Raw genomic sequence first — 19,385 nt, 5'->3', positions numbered from 1 at the left:
AGCATAACGATAAGTGAAGGAGTCACCTTGGAGAATTAGTTGAAGCAGCATGTCTTCAACTGATCTCATGTATCATCTTCTTAAAGATGATCTATGCTCTTATCTAGATAAGTCAAAGTGTTGACTTTTGTTGTAAATGTACTATCTCTCTCTCTCTCTTTGTTGAACTATTGAAGAACATATAAGAAAAATTGATCAAGGGTTTCCCCACATTAGGGTTTGTCCCTGGCTAGTGCCACATCTTGTGTCCTCTTGTCTTGGCTTGTCTTCTACGATTTATGTTTATGTTCTATCTGCAGTTTACTTTAATGCTGATGTGATTGCTAATCTGAAAAAGATATTGAGCCCACTGTGAAAATTGAAATAAATTGCTCCAAGCATAGAACATACCTAAAATTAACACCTATCCACTGGAATGACACCCTTCAAGGCTTTGTATGGGTATGATGCACCCTCCATGGTTAGAATCTTCAGAGACAGCAAAGCACCTCCTGCAATTGCAACCTTATCGACAAGGTACACTCAAGAAAAGCGGGGCAGGGAAGCTAAAGCCAAGGTTTTATGGGCCTTACAAAATACTTTGAAGAGCGGGTGGAGTGGCATATGATTTGGAGCTACCGAGTGATAGCAAAATCCACAATGTATTTCATGTACTGTAACTCAAGAAGGGTATAGGCCAGCAAGTCACCACTTCTATCGAGTTGCCACCATTAGATGAGGAAGGGCAATTGGAATTGATTCCAGAAATGATCACGGTCGTTCCACAGTACCTCATCAAATGGAAGAATTTACCGGAGGAGGACGCGACATTGGAAGAACGGATTCTACAACACCCGAATTTGCAATTGCTTGAGGGAACCCCAAAACCCCCATTATGGGCAAGTTTTGGGTAAGTTGGGCGAAAAAACCAAATCTGGGGTTTTGAGTAAGACAAACCCAACCACTTAAGAAAGTGAAACCCCTCAATGAAGTCTATAAATAAATGAAACTTGGATTCGTTATGGAGCATCAAGTGTGGATCATTTCGTCTGTTTTGAGCATTCGCAGAAGGTTTTAAGACCCCTCTTGTCTTGTCAATATGGGTGGTGAAATATTCCACCCCAGTGGACTCATTTTCTATTTCTTTTAATTATGATTTGGGCATATGTACACCATCTGGAAGCAGCGAGTACTCTGTTTATTTTGGGGGCACAGGAACACTCTCTGAAAGCAGGAGCTTCTATTTTGGAAGCAGTGATATTAGGTTTGACGTCTAAACATCAAAGAAGGAAGCTTGAACCATGTTGTGGCAACTTCACAAACGTTTGGGATCAAACTAGGGTTTTGAGTCTGGAGCAATGCGGACCTGTGGCTAAGTTGGAACAAGTTGGCGAGACAACTTTCCTGTGGTTTTTCTTTTATCACGGCAATCAGAGTGTTACACTGTAGCAAACAATAATTTCTCGGGCAAATCAAAGTTAGGCGGGATTTCCTATAACATCTTGTGACAAAGTCGCAATCCCTATAATCTGCTTTTGACATAAACGAAGTCCTGAAGGGTTCGGTGGCGCTCTGAGGCTCCCAAAAACATTACGGTGATCCAAAGTCAAAGTCTCGAAGAATCCCTGAGGAAAGACGACGAATGTCTAAAATAAAAAAGGGTTCATGTTACAGTTTTGTCTTGGAGCTAGTTGATTTATTTAGGAATTTGATATAAAATAGCCTAAATTTCTAATAGCAGACCGTTGCTAGAATAAAATATAAACTTTGTTGAATTTGCCAAAGGAATTTGGCCGTGGCGTGTGGGACCATGATATTATATAGCGTGAACTACTTTGCGTGGAATTATTATTTCATATAGTTCAGAATTATTGAAATTAAATTATGAGATTTTGTTTTGTCAAGTTATGGCACGACTCTTTGTTAAGAATTGAGCTATTGAGTGGCATAGTATTGATTTAATAAAGCATTCATGTAATTAGACTTTGTGACTATACTAGAGAGGAAAATTAACTGCTGCAGAAAACCCTAGGGCAGAAATTACGCTAGAATACGATACAGTCACAAGGCGATTTGCCTGTCAAATTCACTTAAAAAATCTGCAAAACCATGGGGAGTTGTGAAAACCTTCAAATTTGACGGGTAGGTTTGTTTTAATATTCCAACCCTGCGCAGCATCTAATCCAGCCACAAGACTATTGGCGTACAACAGAACCGTGTGACAGTTGATTAGCCGTTGAGATAGAGATGACATAGATTAACAGACAGGTGGCCTTTCTCCACAGGCTACATAGGCTATGGACAGATGACGAAGGCTCTCTAAGTAACGTACACTTAAAGAACGCCTTCAGCGTAATTATAATGATTTCTATGATAATTACAATTTTATTTACCATAAATAATTTATTAATTAGATATACACATAATTATGCACCAACAAAGAGGTATGGTAAGTCGCTCATCAAGTTGTGTCAAGGTTGAGATTGATATAAAGTTGCACATCCCACAAAGAACAGTCACACTAAATTAAAATATCGCTAGAGTAATGTTGCATTGTCATTGGATCAAGGTGGCCGGAACAAGGTATGAGGACAAACTTGTTGGTAGATGGCATTGATCAGTGCAGAGTTCGTAAACATAACTACAACATAATATGGACAGACATGGCACACATAATGCATGTTAGGCAAGCAAGGTACAAATGTAAGATAAACGACGCAAGGTGCTAATGAAATACATACGACACAATCTACATGGGGGATGGGTTTAGGGTACACATGCAGAATATAAACAGTGTCTCTATGGTCAGTAGAAACTAGAAGAAAAGTCAATATGTATTTTCATGTCAATGAGCCATAATAGTGTTTGTATCTCATTCATTTTGAGCATGAAAGTGCAGAGGGTTTAAATGATATATAAACGGTGTCTCTATGGTCAGTAGACACTAAAAGAAAATATGTATTTTGAGGTCAATGAGCCATAATAGTGTCAGGTTAAGTTTATGGGAAATAAATAAATTATAGCGTGTAATAATTAGCTGCTTGTTACAAAGTCACGTGAGATGTATGTAAATGAACTGAAATTTATTGTGAATAAATCAATTCTAAGGTGTAATAATTAATAGCTTGTCATGAAGCCATGTTAGGTGTGCGTAGAGGAATGGAAAAGTCACTTTCACCCTTATCTTCACATGTACCCCTGTGGGGATATGGATTCCATCTTTTCATGGAAGACCCCGGCTTTTCTGATTTACTTCTATTCTAATACTGTTTTTGTTCTTGCTCTACATTAGTATCCTGATTAAAAGAATAGCATATCTCATTTACCATTTAAAAATTTGATATGAAAATCTTGCGAGATATTCATTACTCGCACGTGCTAATTTACCAACTAAAATTTAACAAAGATATATCAATTTGATATCTATAGAAATCAGAAAAGCAATAGTTAAGTATTCATGTTGCCTCTGATGGTAACATGCCACAACAGACAGGGGTGTTGCAAAAGCAAGGTGACATTTTTGAGTTTCTCTGAACAGTTCCATAGCAAAAAGTCAACTCCTCACCTTCACAAATATCTCTTGAAGCAAAGAAACATAGCCTAGCAAGAATTGACCCCGAACAGCGAACCAAAGTAGGTAGTAAATTACCCCCATCACATGAGTGGTTAATGAATCTAGCTACATTACCAATTTTTGTGGCATCAATATTCATCCGCATGCATGCTTTACCCGAAGGCAAATGCTCTCTTATGACCAAAAGAGCAGAACGAAAATTGTGCTTGCTCAAAATGGAATCATCATAACGCCGTTGCCTTTCTCTAGCTTCAACTATTGTCAAAAGTTCACCTGCATATATCAAAAGAATTGCATACTTAGTTTTGAAAGCCATTGGATCTACCCTAGAAAAATCTTTAAAAACAACCGTCAAAGACAGACACGTAGCCCACAAGATAAATCCAAACAAACAAACAAAAAGAGTTAGCAGAGACTTTAATTGTATATCAACATGCACTACAGTCACCACAGAACAGCAGCCATAGCAATATAAATATAATGAAGAACGTGATTATGGTGCAACTGAAGAAAAGCCCTCGATAGTCAATACATAACAAATTAAACTGATAAAACCAGATAGAAGGCAAACTGGACAAGAATGGAATGAAAAGAGCTAAGGAAAAAACACTCATTGGCAATGTAAAGCAGTCAAAATGAACAGCGCAAAAACACCAATATGAGATGTAGTGAGACCAATCCAAAACACCAATATGAAATGAAGTGGGACCAACACAAAACTAGTCATAAGAACGACTTTTTGCATATGGAAGTATAACAAAATAATGTATGCAAGGGATTGCCAAATTACTGGAGAAATTCACCCTACTGCTGCATGCCACGAGAATTCATGGAAGGCCTTTTATCATGAACCCAACCATAGGCACATGAAATACGAGAATGCCACAGTATAACATGAGGATTTGTCCAATCGTCACAAACTATAAAGGAAATTGCTGGAGGAGTGGAGAATGCATGTGGGGAAGAGAGCAAAAGCTGTTATCCACATGGCAATTACACGAGCACCCTCCAAGGAAAACTAACAATTCAAATGCACCTCCAACCTCTCACACCCAGTAATTCTTTGATAGTTTTTCATCATCATCATCAATATGTGTGTGTGTCAATTGGAGTTATCTCGAGTGGTTGAGTCAGTGGCTCAGCGATACATGGAAAGAATTGTTATGAACCCTAAGTAAATGAAGTAGTAGAAAGCAACTGTACAATATGTGTCTTTATCAAATGATAAAACACTAGAAGCAAAAGGAGTAAAGTCTGCATGTCAGCAGATGAGTGGAGGCGATGGTGCATGTGGCATTTACACAAGCACCCTTAAAAGCATTCAAAAAATGTTTTAACACAATCCAAATGCATCTCCAACCTCTAGCACTTGTAATTCTTTCGTAATTCATCATCATCATATGTGTGTGTTTAGGGGGGAGGGTTGGGTGTGGGTGTGCACATAAGATCTCTGCCAGTATAGAGATAAGAAGATGCAACCCATAAAGAACACCAATGTGAGAAGTGAGACCACCCAAAACTAGTTATAACATGTTCAAGGGTTCACCATATACTGGACAAAACTTCCCTGCTGCTAACATGCCACAAGAACCCATGGAATATCTTACATTGTAAACCCCAAGCAAATGAACATGTGACTGTATACTGTATAATATGAGTATTTGTCAAATCATAAGAGTACAGAGGAAATTTCAAAGAAACTAGTCTGCATGTGAGCAAGTGCATAGAGGCCACATAAAACACAATCAAAAGCGATCAAGGAATGTCTAACACAATTCAAATACACCACCAATCTCCAGCACTTAGTAAACCTTTGATGAAGGTGTTAACACAATTAAAATGCACCTTCAACCTCTAGCAATTTGTAAATCTTTGATAACACAATTCAAATACACCCCCAACCTCTGGCACTTGGTAATTGTTCCATAGTCAATCATTTTACATCTTTTCCATACATGTAAAATGCATTATGTAATATTTACATTAGAATTATTTAATTCATACATGACACCAATAGAAAATAGATATCAACAGACAAACTTCAGCGTCAAATAAATTATGCAAGCATGCAACACTGGAAGCAAAATCAAGTTAATTTATGGCATTATCTACAGATCAGAAACAAATTGCTTTTTACAGAACTGAAGTTATAGGAATTGTGAAACCTGCATACCATTTTCAGATACCTTTTATCCATTCCTTTCACCCACCCCAGTTTTTCACCAGATAAAACAACAGACAGGTTAATTACATTGAGGACATATATTGCAATCATTATCAGATTGGCATTGTCCCCAATAATTGACAGAAAATACTTGCAGTCGTGTTGCTATACTTGATGAATGCAATAGATGCAATTTGTTATTGCCAAATTTAAAGATGGGAGAAGTTTTCTATGTTCAATAAATTCAATTAATGACTCTGATCAATGTCTGACATTTTAAATACAGCTTGAAACAGAAACAACTAACACTTTAAGAAAATAAAATGTAACTTTACAAAAAGAAGAATAACCTTAGCTTATATCTGATGAACCCCCTACAAAGGCCCATCAAGGGATAATACTTTCTATTATTTATTAGTACTTTCATGTATATTTGAACTCTATGATAATGATTAATCAAAGTCTTCACTATGTCAGCTTGAACTTAGCCTTAACTAGCCTAAATCAATCATTACTTTGAACTTTTCTTAGCTAGATACTCAGCTACACTTACAATAATAAAAAAATGGGCAGAGTTTACTAAGTGGTTAGGTTGACTCATAATTAAACTGCTCAAAGATGCCTAGCATTGTGTATCTGAGAGATTGTTGCTCTTGGACAGTGATCCAGACTTATGCAGGAATGCAACAAAATACAGATGTACACATAAACACAGAGATGCAGCATAAATAAAACTTCATTTCATTAATATCGAAGAACTGAAATATGCTTACATACAGAAATGGAAATAAACTAGCTCAGGTGATGGTAGCCTATCTTTGTGAAGAGAACTGACGGCTACATGTCTCTGAATTGTGTTACAATGAGGCTAAAAGGCCTATTTATTATTAAGAAACAATGGAAAACCCTAAACATCCAAAAACCTAACCCTAAGAGATAAAGCGCCAACACTGTGGGCCATGTTTGGGTAAATTGGTACATCAACTTCCCGAGGTCGTAATTTTGGCATACAATCTCTGTTTGGCTATCATAATACCTCATTTCGAAGATCTCAAAGAGAAGGCCGAAAACAAACCAATAAACTAGTTTGGGACTTTTCCGATCTCTTTGTTTTCCCTAAAAATGTCTTTTAGTCCCTCAAAACGGCTTCGAAAGTTTAGGACCCAAAAAACTACGAAAATTAGTAAGTTGTGCTACAATTAAGAAAACTTTAAAGAAACAACAGTGGGGGTCCAAGTAGAATAGGTGGGTGGCCACCAATATCCACCTAGATCAGTCCTCCCCCCTTAGGAAGCAATGGTCCCCATTGCATTGAGTGCCTCCATGAAATAGGGAAACTTCTGCTGAAATTGGTCGCTGGTGAGCCACTTGCCTTGGTGAAGGAGGTTTTGACAACTCGATACAGTTGGATCTTTTGTTGGCGAGTGTTCTTGATCTGCGTGTCCATGATCCAATCAATTGTGGCCTGTTCCATGCAGCCTGGATTTAACTTTGTTCGTGTGAGTTGTTCTGCAATGTCTGATGTGTCTAGTAATGGTGGAAAGTATGGTCGAAGGCGGTCCACATTGAACATTAGGTGCAAGCCAAGGAATGGTGGAATGTTGAGCTCAAAAGCATTGTCCCCTACAGCCTTAGTGATGGTATAAGGCCCATATCGGAGCGGGCAAAGCTTGCAGTGGGGCCCAACGAGGCGCTCCTTCTGCAAATGTAACCAAACTTTGTCACCCACCTAGAACTTGTGTGGTACCCGATGTTGATCATGACGCTGCTTGTACTTAGCATTGACTTTGTCCAATATGTCATGGACCTGTTGGCGGATGTGCTGAATGCACTCAATGAAGTTGTTAACCCTATCAGCTTCAGATTGGACATGAGCCGAATCTGCTTGAGTAACTACAAATGGTATGGCCACATCAATGAGACAGAGTGGCTGGAATCCCAACCCCACCTGAAAGGGGTTGTGTCCAATTCAGCTATGGAGATCTTTGTTGTAGTTGTGTTGGACATAGGGGAGGCTTTCATCCCATGTGTGTGGATGCTTCGAGGTATACATACACAGAATATATACGATCATCCTATTGACGACCTCTGTTTGGCCATCAGTTTGGGGGTGGAATGTCGTGGACTTAGTGAGCATGGTATCCAACATCGACCAGAGACTTAACCAAAATGTGCTTAGGAACTTGTTGTCCCGATCTGAAATAATAGTACACAGAATATATACGATCATCATGTTGACGACCTCTGTTTGGCCATCAGTTTGGGGGTGGAAAGTCGTGAACTTAGTGAGCCGGTATCCAACATCGACCAAAGACTTTACCAAAATGTACTTAGGACCCTGCTGTCCCGATCTAAAATAATGGACTGGGATCCCGAAATGTACCCACTTGTTCGAAAAAGAGCTTGACAGTGGCTTCTGTTGTGATACTCTTCTTACAGGCCGCCAGAATGGCCATCTTAGAGAATTTATCGATGAGCACGAAAACGACGTTGTTGCCATGCTTAGTAGAAGGAAGGCCTGACATGTAATCCATGGAGATGGATTCCCAAGGTCGACTAGGAGTAGGCAAAGGAGTATATAAGCCTTGCTTCTTGATGGTCAGTTTGGCAATGGCACAAGCAATGCAAGATCTGATGTACTTCCCAACATCTTGTTGAAGGTTCGACCAATAAAAATACTTCTGCAACACTACCATTGTTATCTCTACCCCGAAAAGCCCAGCGACCTGACTGTAGTGCGCCTCCCAGATCATCTTCGCACGCTTGCTTGAAGGAATAAAGACATGTCCCAGGTGGCATAACAGTGCATTTTGGGGTGAAATTTTGGAAGTTGCTTGCCTTCCAAGAGTGTCTGGTATGTATTACCAAATTCTGGAAAAATAGCATAGTCAAAGGCATTTGTCTCGATCTCAAATGGTTGTTGCAAGTCTAGTAATGTGAGCATTGGTGCAGAGCAAAGGGGATGCTTCAACTCGGCAAACGCCTTCAGTTGGGATTCGGACCAAAAAAACTTTTCTTTCGCCCCCCCTGGTGACTTGACTCAAAGGCCAAGTGATATGAAAGAACCCCAACATGAACCTGCGGTAGAAGTTGGCAAGACCCAGAAAGTTGCGGAGCTCTATTAGAGTGGTTGGGGTTGGCCAATCCCAAATGACTTGTATCTTGGTTGGGTCCACATGCACACCCCGCTCATCAATGATGTACCCTAGATATTGAACCTAGGTCATACCAAAAGTGCATTTCTCCAAATTGGCACATAACTTGTGTTGTCGCAGGGTTTGGAGGACCTGTCAAATATGGTGGAGGTGTTCTTCCCAACTCTAGCTGAAGATCAGAATGTCATCCAAATACACCACCACAAATGAGTTGGTGAAGAGTCGCAAGATGTCGTCCATCAACCTAATGAAGGTTGTGGGGGCATTCGTCAACCCGAAAAGCATGACCAGCCATTCGAAAAGACCCTCCTTAGATTTGAAGGCAATGCCCTCCTTGGATTTGAAGGCAGTCTTCCACACATCAAAGGGTTTGATCGATACCTGGTGATAACCAGATTTCAAGTCAATCTTGCTGAAATATTTGGCCCCCTTGAGCTGGTCCAAAAGGTCATCAATTTGTGGGATTGGATACCTATTCCGAACAATGATCTTGTTCAGTGCTCGATAGTCAATACAAAGTCTCCAGGTCCCGTCCTTCTTCTGTACCAACACGATCGAGCTCCCACAGGGTGATGAACTTGGCCTAATGTGCCCTTTTTGCAACAGCTCCTGAATCTGCCTCTTGATTTCATCGTTCTCTAGAACAGAGCGTCGATAGATCGGTCCATTGGGTAGCGGCACGCCCAGGGTCAGATCAATGGAGTGCTTGACCTGACAGTGCAGAGGTACCCTTGTCGATGAGGTGAATATGTCCCTATACTCCTCTACAACCTTGTCCATCTGTTGTTGTCATGCGAAGGAGCACTATCTAGAGGTCGTGACCACAATCTTCTTCTTGCCCTGAGGGAGAATCATAAGAAAAACAAATTCCCTAGTCTGGGAAATGATCCTACTACATTGCTTTGCAGTGATCAAAGAAACAGCGGTAGGCGGTGCTACATCTGGTATCCTGTACAACTTATTGCCCAAAGTAATAATAACAATGCAAGGCCTACACTCATACACAGCATGTCTTCCACAAGTATGGTTGGCCTAATAAAACATCACAAACTTCAAGAGGAGCAACATCGCACAATACCTCATTTGTGAAGGGTTTGATGTTGTAAGGAAGGTGGCACTGTTGGCTGACGCGGAGATCTCGCCCTTGGTGAAGCCACCCGATGACGTACGGATGTGAATGTGGTGTGGTTGGTAGGCCCAACTACTTCACAATCTCTGTTGAAATGAGGTTCTTTTGGCTCCCACTATCGATAATGAATTGCAGCAGAGAACCCTTCACCCACATCTATGAGTAGAAGAGTCGCTCCCCCTCCTCTAGATCTTCCAGCTCATCCTTCTGGATCTTGGTGGTGGCGACAGTGGCACTAGGCTCTGCATCAATATTTGCTTCCCTTTGTCATTCCCCTTGTCAGTTTCTGACTCAGACTCGGAACATGCATCTGATTCGGGAGCCTTCAGCTCGACCATCAGTGACTGCTTGGCTTGGCACTCACTTATGTTGTGAGTGGGGCTCTTATGGAACTCACACCATTTCCCCGTGTCCTTCTTTGCCTTCGTGGTGTTGTTCTTCGTTTGCAGATTCGACGATTTGTCTTGGGCCGCCCCGCCTTGGCTTTGTTCTTTGTTTTTCGGTTTGGGGGAGCCTTTCCCTTGCTTTGGATTCGCAGATTCAAAATCACACTTCTTCTGTTTAAATTTATGCTCGATCTTGACAGTGTATCGATAGGCGATGCCAAGCAAGGAGATGTCCAAGAACTCCATCTCGTCCTGGATGTACTTGTGTAGACAATTGCGGTACTTGAGTACCAAATGCTGCTCAGAATCCTTTATACCCAGCTTCGTGCGAAGGGTATGGAAAACATTTGTGAACTATGGCACAACTTGGTCCCTTCCCTGTCACGGCGTGGTCCACTTTATGTATTTATCTTCATAGCTCCCAACAGGGTAATATTGTTCCTTGATGACGTCTCGAAAAGAATTCCAAGTTGGTGCAATTGAAAACAGTGAGGATTCCCTCTCGTCCTTTTGTTCGCAGTAGGTTTCCCACCAGTCCTTGGCATGTGTGGCAGCTTTGAGGAGTGCAAAAGTAATCTTTTATCGATTGGAAAAGTCATGAACTGGTAAATATCCTTCCAACAGATTTACCCATCTATCTACGGCGTTTGCATCTATCTGTCCTTCAAATATGGGAATGTCAAAGTTAACTTGTACCTTAAAAGGAGTGGAGACTCCAGAGTGGCTCTTAGATGATGTGTCGCTTGTGGGTAGTCACCGAATGATTTGGGCAAAGTTATCCATCATTACATTCCTTTGTCGTTGGAGGGCTTCCTCAAGCAATATTTTGAAAGGAACTCTCGCCCCCTCGTCTTTCTTTTCTTCTACCATGGTAAGTCATCGAGGTTTGTGAGGCTGGTCTTGCAAAGGTTCAACCAGTTTGAGACTTAACTCCTTATACCCTGACCTCGTTGGGGACATGCAAAGAAAAACAGAGAAAGAGTAGACCGCTTTGATACCACTAGTCCGGACTTATGCAGGAACGCAACAAAATACAGATATACACATAAACACTGAGATGCCGCAGAAATAAAACTTCATTTCATTAATATCAAAGCACTGAAATATGCTTACATACAGAAATGGAAATAAAGTAGCTCGGGCAATGGTAGCTTATCTCTGAGAAGAGATGTGGCGGCTACATGCCTATGAATTGTGTTACAATGAGGCTAAAAGGCCTATTTATTATTAAGAAACAATGGAAAACCCTAAACAACCAAAAACCTAACCCTAGGAGATGAAGCATCAAAATTGTGGGCCTTGTTTGGGTAAATTGGTACATCAACTTCCCGAGGTCATAACTTTGGCATACAATCTCCGTTTGGCTATCATAATACCTCCTTTCAAAGATCTCGAAGAGGAAGCCAAAAACAAACTAGTAAACCATATGGGGACTTTTCCGGTCTCTACAATTCCCCTATAAACTTATTTTAGTCCCTCAAACCAGCGTACGAAGTTTAGGACCCGAAAAACTACCAAATATAGTAATTGTGAAGAAATTTCAACCCCCAATCCAGTTATCAGTTTTCCTTATCACTCCATGCATTTAATTTTAAATCCAAGCATGATAAAAATTCTAAAATCTGGAAATAACAATATTTTCTGAAAACACAAATTTAGAGATTTCACAACTGCTGAAATTGTAGAAATAAAACACAACAAAATTATGATAGCCACAGAAAATAACACAGTGATTTTTGGTCAATGTGACCCTGGAAAAACCCCCTACAACTCTTGGGGAAAACCAATTTGAGAGCTCTTCTTTATTTCTGAAAGTGATTTTACAGAGAAACTGAAATACACAGTAAAAATTCCAGCGACCACAAATTACAACTTATCTCGATTTTCGTGCTTGAACTCCACCTCGAAAACCGTGCCAATCAACAAACAACCAAAACAATAAATTTCCAGCAATAAAACAACATTAAATGTTGTATGGCTTGCCTCGAAAAACATGCCCAAAACTTGTTGTACAGACCATATGGATTTTAGCAGTGCAACTACCTCGAAAATCATGCCCAAATTTGCCTCGAAATTTGTGCCATGTTGCTATCTCTCTTCCTCAATTTATGTGCCTTTCTCTTGTTGTACGATTTTGCCTTGGGATGCGTGCCAATAAATGGTGTTGCCCATATTTGTTTAAATGTCTTCTTGTTGCTTTCCTTCACTTCCTCACTGCTTAGAAATTTTCTCCTTGCTCTCTCTTCTCTTTCTCTCAAATGTTCATGAAAGAATAAATTTGATCTTTCTTTCTTTTCTCCTCCTTTTACTCTCTAAATGACCTTTTTGGTTACCCTATGATCTAATGGTTGAGATTCATTTAGATCTAGGGATGTGAATAAATGTGCATTTAATTCTCACTTTCTATTTTTTAACTCACCCACTTAAATAAAGACCCACTTAGCCTTTTATTTCCATAGTCATTTTTTCACTTTCTAAATAATAATAATAATAATATCCATTTTTAAGGTCACAACCAAGTCAGACACCAAATTGGTGTACGAGACCCCCTTTTTTGTGGGACAAGGGACCCACCTTCGCGCAGCGATTTGATTGCTAAGTCTACGAAGGCATACATACTCTACCCCCCTCTGGTTTTGAACCTGTGACCTCTTAGGAGGAAACACATGCTCTTAACTATTAGGCTCTTATTTCTTCATTGACTTTAATAAAGTCACCTTTAAATTAGAATGTAACTTTACCACTTATAAAGTCACTTTACGAGAAAAGTACAAATAAATTTGGACACTTCCCTAGGCCAAAGATCAAAGCCTTAGGGAACCACTTGTCCTCTGGTACCCAAATTTTAACACTCCCTCTTACCGAGGAAAGTGTTCCTCACCACTCTCATCTTGTCTCTGAAGTAGAAATGCTTGCCCTGTGGTAAGGCTTTGGTGAAAATGTTCGCTACCTGCTCATTTGTATTTTGGACATAGTCTCTAATGAAGTGATACTTGATCTCAATATGCTTTGACCTGTCATGAAAAACTTGATTCTCCATGAGTTTTATGCAAGTCTGATTATCACAGTAAATTACCGAAGGTCTCAATGTCTGACCAAATAAACCAAACATCTTGCGAAGCCATATGGCCTCACAACTAACCAAACTAGCAACCATATACTCTGCCTCAGTTGAGCTCAATGCAACTGACTGTTATTTCCGGCTAATCCACGACACAACTGTCGAACCCAACCCAAAACAGCACCCAGAAGTACTCTTCCTATCTGAAGCACAACCTGCCCAATCTAAATCCGTGTACCCTGCCAGTCTCACTCCATCACCCTGTCTATAATCTAGACCAAAATCCACAGTCCCTACAAGTAACGAAGAATGTGTTTTGCAACCACCCAGTGCACTCTCCTGGGCTCACACATGAACTGACTCATAGTGCTAACTGCAAAATATACATCTGGTCGAGTGTTGACCAAATACATCAATTTACTAATCAGTTGTCTGTATAGAGTAAGATCCACCAACTCAGAATCAGAAGCATGAAGCTTCTTCCAATTAGTGATCATAGGTGTAGACATGGATTTGCAGTCCTCCATGTGAAATCTGCTTGGATTTGTAGTTCTCCATGTGAAATCTGCTAATAATATCCACAATGTACTTCCCTTGTCCAAAGAAGAAATGCCCCTCCTCTTGCCACACCTCCAATCCCATAAAATAATGCATCAAGTCGTTATCCTTCATCTCAAACTCTGAAGCAAGATCTTTCTTGCAGCACTCAATGAGTCTCTCTGCACCATTGATGATCAAGTCACCAACATACAACACCAGAATGAGAGGCTCCTCACCCACCACAATGAAGTATAAGTTCGGATCAGCCTCACTCTTTGTGAAACCCAACTGCTGCAAGTATGTATCAATCCTAGAGTACCAAGCTCTAGGAGCTTGCTTCACGCCATAGTGTCGTTTTCAATCTGCATGCACGGGACTCCTTCCCATGCACCTCAAAGCCCTACGGCTGCTCAATATAAACCTCCTCCTGAATGAAGCCATTGAGAAATGCAGTCTTCACATCCATCTGGTGGATCTTATAACCCATCTCTGCTGCAATCGATATAATGGAGCAAATAAATGTATATCGAGCTACGGGAGCGAAGGTCTCCTCATAGTCAACCCTCTACTTGTGAGAACCCTCGCCACAAATCGAACCTTGAACTTCTCGACGCTGCCATCTGCAGCATGCTTCATCTTGTAGACCCATCTGGAAGTAACAACTGATTTACCTTCAGGCCTCAGCACTACCTCCCAAACATCATTCTTCATAATAGAAGAATACTCCATCATGGCCTCTCTCCAGACCTGTTGGTTCACTGCCTCCTCATAACTAGAAGGCTCAGAGTCAACAATGCTTGTTACCAATGCCATGTAAATACAGAACCGCTCAGGTGGTTTACTCTCTCTAACATGCCTCTTTGGCCCAACGATTGATGTGGCCTCGCGCAAGGTATCTTGAAGCCACTTGGGCTTCCTCTTCCCGAGCATACTTCTCCCACCGGAGTGAAAGAATCCTCATCATGATCAGAAACCTGAACTCCTAAAGGCCTGCCAACTAACCTCATGCCTGAATCTGTGCTTGTAGATGTTGAAGTACGATGCGAACTGTCCATTAGTGGACTACCCTATGAACTACTCTGTGGACTGCCCTGCATGCTGCCCGAAGAACCACCCACCTAACTCTAAGAGCCACTGCTCATTGATGGACCTAAAATTGTAATCGATGTAGCCCCTGATCCCTGACCACTGGATCCCTGCTCCTAAGGGTCTGGTGACTCTGCATACTTTAACTCCTGTGACCTCCTGAAAGCTCTCTCCTCGAACTTCACATCCCGCCTGACAACCACTTTCCTCTGCGCAGGAATATAAATCAGATAAGCTTTCGAGGTCTTGCTATAACCCACAAAGATGCCCTTATCTGTAGCAGGCTCTAGCTTTGTCTTGTTCTCCTTGGGGACATAGGAATATGTAAGGCACCCAAAGATACAAAAGTGCCCAACATCAGGCTTCTTCCTAGAAAAAGCCTCCTCCGGAGTCACATTCCCCAAGGCACAATGTGGACTCCTGTTCTGCAAGTACACAGCAATGTTGCAGGCCTCTGCCCACAAAAATAAAGGTAACCCCTGATCATGAAGCATGGCTTTGGCAGCCCCTACAATGGATCTGTTCTTCCTCTCTGCAACCCCATTCTGTTGGGGGTTGTAAGGAACTGTGAACTCCCTCCTAATGCCTGCCTCAACACAAAAATCAACAAACTCGAGGACCTTGATCTTCCTACCTGTCTGGGTCTCCACAAGAGCTTTGAACTCTTGAAACCGCTTGAAAACCTCACTCTTAGTCTTCAAAAAATAAATCCAAGTCTTCCTGGAGTGGTCATCAATGAATAAAACATAGTACTCATAGCCACTCAAGGATACATGAGACATCCAACCACTCGCATCGATATGAATCAAGTCAAGGATCCTAGTCGCTCTACTGTCACTGCCCAAAAAAGGGGATCTGGCAAACTTCCCCATAGCACATCCTCTGCATACATCAAGGTGATCAGAACTGAAATCTGACACACTAGTGGTGATCTCTCGCAATGTACTCAAGGCCCCATGATACATGTGCACCATCCTACGATGCCAAATCTCACACAACTATGAATTGATAGATCTATTGTCAGTCCTGTCTCGGATGCTGCTACTCAATGTCATGGGGTTGGAATGAGAACTTGTACACCTTGCATGGCGCACACCAATCACTCTAGCTGAAGAAATTGGAGTTCCCCTAGCACCTACCATCTGCTGAATAACACATCATACCCTCTGTCCTCAAGTGTTGATACGGATATCAAGTTCTTCTTCATTCCAGGCACATATAGAACATCTGACACTTTCAAGGGAGGTTTGGGTCCCTTATCAAATGTCAATGTCCCCACACTGACTGCTCTAACCATGCTATCATCACCAAGTACTACCTCCATATCAGTATCATCCTCTGAAAGCTCTGAGAAGTACTCTCTGACTCATGTCATGTGGCAGGAAGCGCCACTGTCAACATACCAAATGTTAGAAGATGCTCTGCTAGTAGCAGGGAATCCACACTCCCTCTGAACCTGTATGGCAGGTGATCCTGCACTAGTGGCTTCACAAGCTATGAACCCAAACTCTCGATCAAAGCTCTCTGAGAGGCTCTCTATCTAAGAAGCTCGCTACCATGGGTTTGTCTCTCCCTTTCTTGTTCTTCTTCTTCGGACACACAACAGCATAGTGTCCCAACTTTTAACAATTCCAACACTTGACTTTGGAATAATCCTTCCCCTTGTTCTGTTGCTTGCCTTTACCTTTACCGTTGCCTCCACTATTGGAAGCTTGCTTCTTTGCTCTGCCCTTGTTGCCTCTTGATAACAATGCCACATTGACATCCTCCTCCACTTGTTTGGCTGCCCCAAATGGTTCTTTTTGATCTCATTCTGAATGCAATCACCCCACAACCTCTCCCAATCGGGAAGGTTTTCCCGTGCAACAATGCCATCCACAAAATTCTCCTAAGTCTTGGGAAGACCATTCAAAGCAATCCTCACCAACTCAGTGGGTGCAATGATCTCACCTACAATTACCAACTCATCTCTCACTGGAGTGAGTCTTAGCCATTTTAATGACCTTCAGTTTCTACTTTAGGACCATTTTTCTGTTTTCATTTGAGCTCTGGTAAACACTTTGCATAAAATTCTTCCTGACTTTGAAAGGTTGTGGGATGACTATAACCAGGAGGAAACTTGGATGGAGTTAAAGGCCAACAAGAATGGTGGTGATGAGAACCTGACCCTATTTTGTCACACAAATAAGTGCAAAGGAAAATGAGTCAACCTCACAATCAGAGCAGATGGTTTGCACACCCCCCGACCCGTTTCGATTCCTGCAGCGCTGCTGCCGCAGTCCAGTTGCCTTGATGCTGGCGTTCATGTGTGTCTATGGTGATTAAATCAATGATTTGACGGTTGTCAGCGTAGTTCTGACACGTATTTGTAATATATGCATAAAAAAAGAGGGCTCATGATGCTTCTATAGGGAACTAGCCCCGCCCATTCAAAAAAAGAAATGGTCTCTCACTCTAGGGATCACTTTCGAGTGCGCTCAGCAAGAAATTTTAAATATTATTGGTATGTTTTAACTTTTTTTCATATTAATGAGATGGATATTTTTGAAATTTTTTGAACTGGAATTTTCCAGTAAGGTTTTTCCCAAATCGTATGGAATATGAATCCGAATCCGAATTAAAATATGCTAACTATGTTTTTATGTACAATTAAAATATTAGAGAAAACGCGAAGCGCTTTCAAACATTATTCTTTTCACATAATGCCCTGAAAATAATATACGAATCCGGATAATGTCTGCCTGACTTTTTGCAAAAGTCGGGATCAGGATACCGTCTGCCTGATTTCATGTATTTCATTCCTAATTGCTCTCCCAAACTCAAAAATGTCGACTGCTATGAAATAATCATATTTCTTTGTTTCAGGATGAAGACAGGCTATTTTATATGCAAGAGCTAGGGTTTTAGTATCTAATAGTTTGCACTTTTAATTTTTTATTCGGTGTTTAGTAAAAAGATTTTCTGGGGGGGTTAGCCAATAGCCTTACCTGCATACTCACAAACAAAGGCTCCCTTTCTAATTGACTCCAAAGAATGCAAACCCCATCCCTTCCTCGGATGCCTAACGACAGCGACCCTGACTGCCAAACCGCGCTGCGAGACCCGGTTTCTGCAGCTCGAACCGCAACGGCACGCTGGCCCGCACTCCATAACCAGCGGCGGGCCTACATTGAAGCCCTCGAACTGAGTGTCACTATGTCCATCCGGGAAAGAAATTCTGCCATCTTCTGTATAAGCCCTAAGCTTATTGCAGGGGCAACCCTCTTCGCCGCCAAATTCCTCGATCACGATACCGCGGACCAGTTCGTTTTCGTCCCCGTGGTTTCCAAGCGCGGCTGCGCGAGATTGAGAGCAATCCACACAAGTGCATCCTGCCGATCCGAAAAAGTCTGCGTGCACCGCTAAAGGCCTGGCTTCCAGAGTGCTTTGTGTGGGGCAGTGGCCCCATTGCTGTTTTGGGGAAGAAACTGCGGGAATCGAAGTGGGAGTATAGAGGAAATAAGGGTAGAGAGTATCGTCCACCGAATTCAAAACTGGAACGGGGTATTTCTCTAATCCCCGCGCTGCGTCTGCGATTCTAAGGGCCGTGATTTTTTCTGAAAGTGATCTGAGAGCCCTGCAAGCTGAAGCGATAGATGCAAGAGAACGAGGCGGCAGCCATGGGAGTACCAAATCGGCCCATTCCAATCCCGAATTTTCATACTCCTTGCATTTCTTCGCCATTTCTTTACATATTCCGAGCGGGAAACGTCTACCGGTGAAGCAAACCTATCTCACTACATAAGTTTACGGGCTCCCCATGACAAATTTGACGATGAAATATCAAAAATTCAATTTTATGTACGAATTCCAAGTCTACCATAACATCAACCATCAACATTATAAATTCAATAATCAAGTGTTTATTCTTGGTCATAATTTTAACAGCGATCAATAAATCCAATATTAATGTGCCACTATTGGGATGATGTATTTGAATAAGCAGCTGTCTATAACGCAACTTTTTGAAAGTCTTTCCGACGGGTTAAGTCTTTCCGACGGTTTTTTCTGGTCGAAATCCGGCACGAATTTATGGGAATCACAAGTTTGATAGCTAGTTTATGCACAATGAAAGCGTCCCAGGGATTTTTCAGGGTGCTGAATCCAAATATGCAGTTAAAAAACCATTTTAACTGCAACAAATCAAGATTTAACATCAATTTCTTCCGTCGGATTCCGTCACCGAAATCTCCAAAAAGTCGCATTATAGACAACTCCTTTGAATAAATGTAAAGGGCGGCAATGCACTTTGCATTAATGGGTTATAGCATT

General features: G+C 41.4%; 1 protein-coding gene across 1 annotated transcript; it reads right to left on the bottom strand.

Annotated features, from left to right (window-relative positions):
• Window positions 1-3,375: 3,375 nt before the first annotated feature.
• On the bottom strand, window positions 3,376-18,917 carry SDG20 (SET domain protein 20). The gene is made up of 2 exons (XM_089416770.1): window positions 18,062-18,917; window positions 3,376-3,826 (listed from the first exon to the last, which is right to left on the bottom strand). Exons 1-2 carry the CDS (start codon window positions 18,795-18,797, stop codon window positions 3,435-3,437), a joined length of 1,128 nt encoding a protein of 375 aa, XP_089272896.1. The 5' UTR covers window positions 18,798-18,917; the 3' UTR covers window positions 3,376-3,434.
• Window positions 18,918-19,385: the final 468 nt, after the last annotated feature.

Source organism: Pinus tabuliformis, chromosome 3_2 (assembly GCF_031772625.1).
Source record: "Pinus tabuliformis cultivar Carrire ecotype Pingquan chromosome 3_2, CPIR1, whole genome shotgun sequence".
Taxonomy (NCBI): domain Eukaryota; kingdom Viridiplantae; phylum Streptophyta; class Pinopsida; order Pinales; family Pinaceae; genus Pinus; species Pinus tabuliformis.
The sequence above is the reverse complement of the archived record's forward strand: the minus strand, read 5'-3'. Positions and strand labels throughout refer to the sequence as shown.